The sequence below is a fragment of the Stegastes partitus genome, unplaced genomic scaffold, assembly GCF_000690725.1.
Source record: "Stegastes partitus isolate 25-593 unplaced genomic scaffold, Stegastes_partitus-1.0.2 Scaffold1738, whole genome shotgun sequence".
In the NCBI taxonomy this organism is placed as follows: domain Eukaryota; kingdom Metazoa; phylum Chordata; class Actinopteri; family Pomacentridae; genus Stegastes; species Stegastes partitus.
In genome coordinates, this window is record NW_007579469.1 from 57,743 (window position 1) to 62,050 (window position 4,308).

Sequence of the window (4,308 nt, forward strand, 5' to 3'; positions counted from 1 at the left end):
CAGACAGATGTTTGCAGCTGATGTCATGTTTATATTTGAAGTCCTACATAAACACCTTCTATGAAGGTTTAAAACGCTGCAGTTGGTTTTTGTGGCTTTAGTATCGGTCACCTGAGCTACAGCTGCTTATGAAGAACCACCGTTGGTGGTCGTCTGCTTCCTGTGAAGACGTATTAGACCCACTAACCAGCAGAACCAGCCGGTAGAGACGTTTGTAACTGGTTTAGTTTCATCATTAACGCCTTTGTGTTCGTTTTTTCTCGTCACCAGTTGTTCATTAAGTCTAACCAAGGAGACGAGGAGACGACAAAAATCAACTACCTGACCTTCATCGGGACTCCAGTGCAGGCCACCAACATGAACGACTTCAAAAGGGTACGAGACGTCCGCTTCCATTCACGCCTTAAATCTGTCGGTGAGCGTTTACCTCGTGGATGACGCATTTACTCTGTTTGCTGCACAGGTTGTAGGAAAGAAAGGTGAGAGTCACTGAGCAGGAAGAGGACGTGAAGAAGAAGAAGAAGACGAAGATGAGGAGGAGGAGGAGGAGGAGGCTGCACATACATCCAAGGACTTTCCCTCTGCCAAAGCTGCCACTCGATGCTGTCAGACAAACACTTCACGGCCTCCTCCAGCTCTGAATGGATTCTCCGTCTGTGGAGACTCGGTCTATGAATCGTTTGTATTGTAATTCTGACGAAATCCCTGTAAATAAAACGCGATCCTTTTTCAAAGGCATGTGCGTCACGTCTGCTTTGTTTTTTGGAACCACAGCAGGTTTACTAGTCAGCTAACCAAGTCTGCTCGTGGACTGAGGTTTGTTGTTTTTATGACGATACATCACACTGCAGGATGGTCAGAGATGGAAACCAAATGGAGACAGTGGCGCAACAACTTGCCGTAACGTAATCAACGCTTGGTGGGTTTGTTCAGTGAATGTGAGATTTTAACCAAACTTGCTCCGTAAATCTCTCACCTCTCCACATTTTTGTCAGTGCTTGGGTTCAGACCAACATCCCAGACCAGATTTCTACCAACTGTCAGGAGTTGTGAACCCAAAACTCCTGAACTGTGCCTGAAGTCATTTACGACACACCTCATAGTGCACTCTGTAGTGTAGTTCTGAATGTCAAGCTCCAGTCGATAAAGTCACTCAAAGTTTACCACAGTGCTAATTCTTCTCTAGAATTAAGACGTAGTTTAGAGTGTTGGGACATATTTTATACAGTTAAGATGTATTATCTAGAGTTAAGATGTTTTTTAGAGTGTTGGGACATGTTTTAGGGTATTAGCACGATCTAGAGTTAAGACGCAGTTTAGTGCATTAAGACGTACTATCTGGAGCTAAGACATATTTTAGGGTATTAACAATTAGAATTAAGATGTAGTTTAGAGTGCTAAGACCTATTTTATACAGTTAAGATGTACTATGTAGAGTTCAGACGTATTTTAGGGCGTTAAGATGTAGTTTAGGGTACTAAGAAGTACTTTCTAGAGTTAGGACGTATTTTAACGACGTAACAAATGTCAAAGTCAGAGCCTGCTGTTAGCTTTCCATCCTAAACAGACATCTGACGTTAAAAACATACTACGTATAGCGTATTTTCTAGAGTTAAGACGTGGTTTAGGGTATTAAGAAGTACTTTCCAGAATTAAGACGTCTTTTAGGATGTTAAGACATATATGATAAGAGTTAAGGTGTGTTTTAGGATGTTAAGACGTACTTTCTAGAGTTAGGACGCATATTAACGACGTAACAAATGTGCAAAGTCAGAGCCTGCTGTTAGCTTTCCATCCTAAACGGACATTTGACGTTAAAAACATGCATTTAGACCCCATGTTTATACAGGATACTGATTCGTGATCGGAAAAATTGAATCCAAGCACACTTCAAATTTGAACACATGTAGAAATTTGTATATTCCACAGATGGTTTTTTATATGTAGGAAAACACAGATTCTTGTACACGTAGAAAGACTTAATGTTCGTAATGCACAGGTTTGAACGCCGTTAGCACAAACACCTGTTGTACTTTTCTGTCAGGACTAAATATGAATCACATATTAGTGTATTAGTGTATGTACTATTTTATAGATGGACAAATCTCCGGTAATACAAAGAGACGACACTGATCCATTAAAAACAGTTTCACGGACCAGTGGATCAACACAAACATATTCTGGGATGAGTCTTTTTACAGGGTTAGCTTTGTTTTTCTGGCCCTAAATCACATGTTGCTTTGCAGAAAACTCCTCCTTCTCCTGGAATCTGTTCAAGCCGGATAAAAACTCCTCCCTCTCTTTTCTTTTTTTTTCTCAGCAGCTGAAGCACCGTTAGTCTGATTTCCTGTTTTTCTGCCACATTCGAGCAAGTTTACAAGAAACATTCTGTGGAGCGTTTTAACTGTGAAGATCTTCTCTGTGGATCAAAGTGTGCGAGCAAAGACGAGGAATTGAAGTTTTGTTTTTTTCTGAGAGTGAAACTGTTTGACCGCGTGGGAGGTGAAATGGCGCAGCAAAGATTTCAGATGGACCAGGAGAAACTCAGCTGTTCGATCTGTTTGGATCTCCTGAAGGATCCGGTGACTATTCCCTGTGGACACAGCTACTGTATGAACTGTATTAGAAGCTACTGGGATAAAAAAGACAGGAAGCAAACCCACAGCTGTCCTCAGTGCAGACAGACGTTCAGACCGAGGCCGAAACTGAAGAAAAACACCATGCTAGCAGATTTAGTGGAAGAAGTGCAGAAGACAGAACCTAAAGCTGCTCCAGCTGATCTCTGCTATGCCGGACCTGGAGATGTGTCCTGTGATGTCTGCACTGGGAGAAAACTGAAAGCTGTCAAGTCCTGTCTGCAGTGTCTGGTCTCTTACTGTGAGCAACACCTCCAGCCTCACTATCAATCTCCTGCATTTGAGAAACACAAGCTGGTCGATCCGTCCACGAAGCTTCAGGAGAACATCTGCTCTCAACACAATGAGGTGATGAAGATCTTCTGCCGCACTGATCAGCAGTGTATCTGTTATCTCTGCACCATGGATGAACATAAAGGCCACGACACAGTTCCAGCTGAAACCGAAAGAACCAAGAGGCAGAAAGAAGTCAGGCGGAACCAGCAAAGGATGCAGCAGAGAATCACAGAAAAAGAAAAATGTATGAGGATGCTTCAGCAGGAGGTGGAGGCCGTCAATCAGTCTGCTGACAAAGCTGTAAGCAACAGTGAGAAGATCTTCAAAGATCTCATCCGTCTGATTGAGAAGAGAAGCTCTGAGGTGAAGCAGCAGATCAGATCCAAGCAGAAAGATGAAGTCTGTCGCTTTAAAGAGCTTCAGGAGGAGCTGCAGCAAGAGATCAGCGAGCTGAGGAGGAAATATTCCGAATTGGAGAAGCTTTCAAACATCGAGGACCACTCAGAGTTTCTACATGTTCCACCGTCACAAATCTGCGACTGGACGGACTCGCCAAGCTGCTATTTTCATCCTCTGTCCCACTTCGAGGACTCCATGGCGGCTGTGTCGAAGTCTGGAGACAAACTGTGGAACGTTCTCAGCGAGGAGTTGAGCAAGTTCTCAGCGACAGAAGTGGACCTTCTGCTCCCGCAATCGGAACCAAAGACCAGAGCTGAGTTCCTACAGTACTCTTGTGGCATCACGCTGGATCCAAACACAGCACACATGTTGTTAATCTTGTCTGACGAGAACAGAAAGGTGACAACAAAGGAAACGTCTTTCTTAACAGTGGTGCAGTTGGTGGTGGAGATGTACGGTACGACGGAAAACCAGTCCTTCACCGACAGGATTCAGGTGCTGAGCAGAGAGAGTCTGACTGGACGGTGTTACTGGGAGGTCGAGTGGACGGGAGTCGGCGTTTCGGTGGCGGTCTCGTACAAGGGCGTTCGGAGAAAGCGAGAGGAGAGTGAATATGGAAACAACGACAAGTCCTGGGCTTTACAGTGTGAAAACAAAGGCTTCACATTCACACATGACAAGAGGAAAACGTCCATCTCGGTCTGTCAGCCCAGAATCGGAGTCTATCTGGATCACAGTGCAGGTGTTCTGTCCTTCTACAGCGTCTCTGACACCATGACTTTAATCCACAGAGTCCAGACCACATTCACCGAGCCGCTACACGCCGGACTGCAGCTTCAACTGAACTCCACAGCCGAGTTGTGTGAGCTCAAGTAAACCAAAAAAGGCAGTAAACCTTCCACAGACACGAGAGAATGGAGTTAAATCCTGTTTTAAAGTGAGTAAAATGATGAAATTCAAATTCAGAGGGATGATAAGAGAAGGGGCTGCAGGGTGG

General features: G+C 44.3%; 2 protein-coding genes across 2 annotated transcripts in view; both read left to right on the forward strand.

Moving 5' to 3' along the window:
- The window catches only part of txnl1 (thioredoxin-like 1), a 9,188-nt gene extending 8,450 nt beyond the window's left edge, over positions 1-738 (forward strand). The window contains exons 7-8 of the mRNA XM_008301955.1: positions 271-375; positions 464-738. Of these exons, the coding sequence (XP_008300177.1) occupies positions 271-375; positions 464-493 (135 nt within the window). The 3' untranslated portion in view covers positions 494-738. The remainder of the gene's footprint in view (positions 1-270; positions 376-463) is intronic.
- Positions 739-2,318: 1,580 nt separating this feature from the next.
- Positions 2,319-4,302, forward strand: LOC103372337 (tripartite motif-containing protein 16-like). Its single transcript, XM_008301956.1, has one exon. The coding sequence runs from the start codon at positions 2,508-2,510 to the stop codon at positions 4,185-4,187; it is 1,680 nt and encodes a 559-aa protein (XP_008300178.1). The 5' UTR covers positions 2,319-2,507; the 3' UTR covers positions 4,188-4,302.
- Positions 4,303-4,308: the final 6 nt, after the last annotated feature.

Excerpts from the sequence above, each read along its gene's own strand:
- LOC103372337 (XM_008301956.1), top strand. The coding sequence starts at position 2,508 with ATGGCGCAGCAAAGATTTCAGATGGACCAGGAGAAACTCAGCTGTTCG.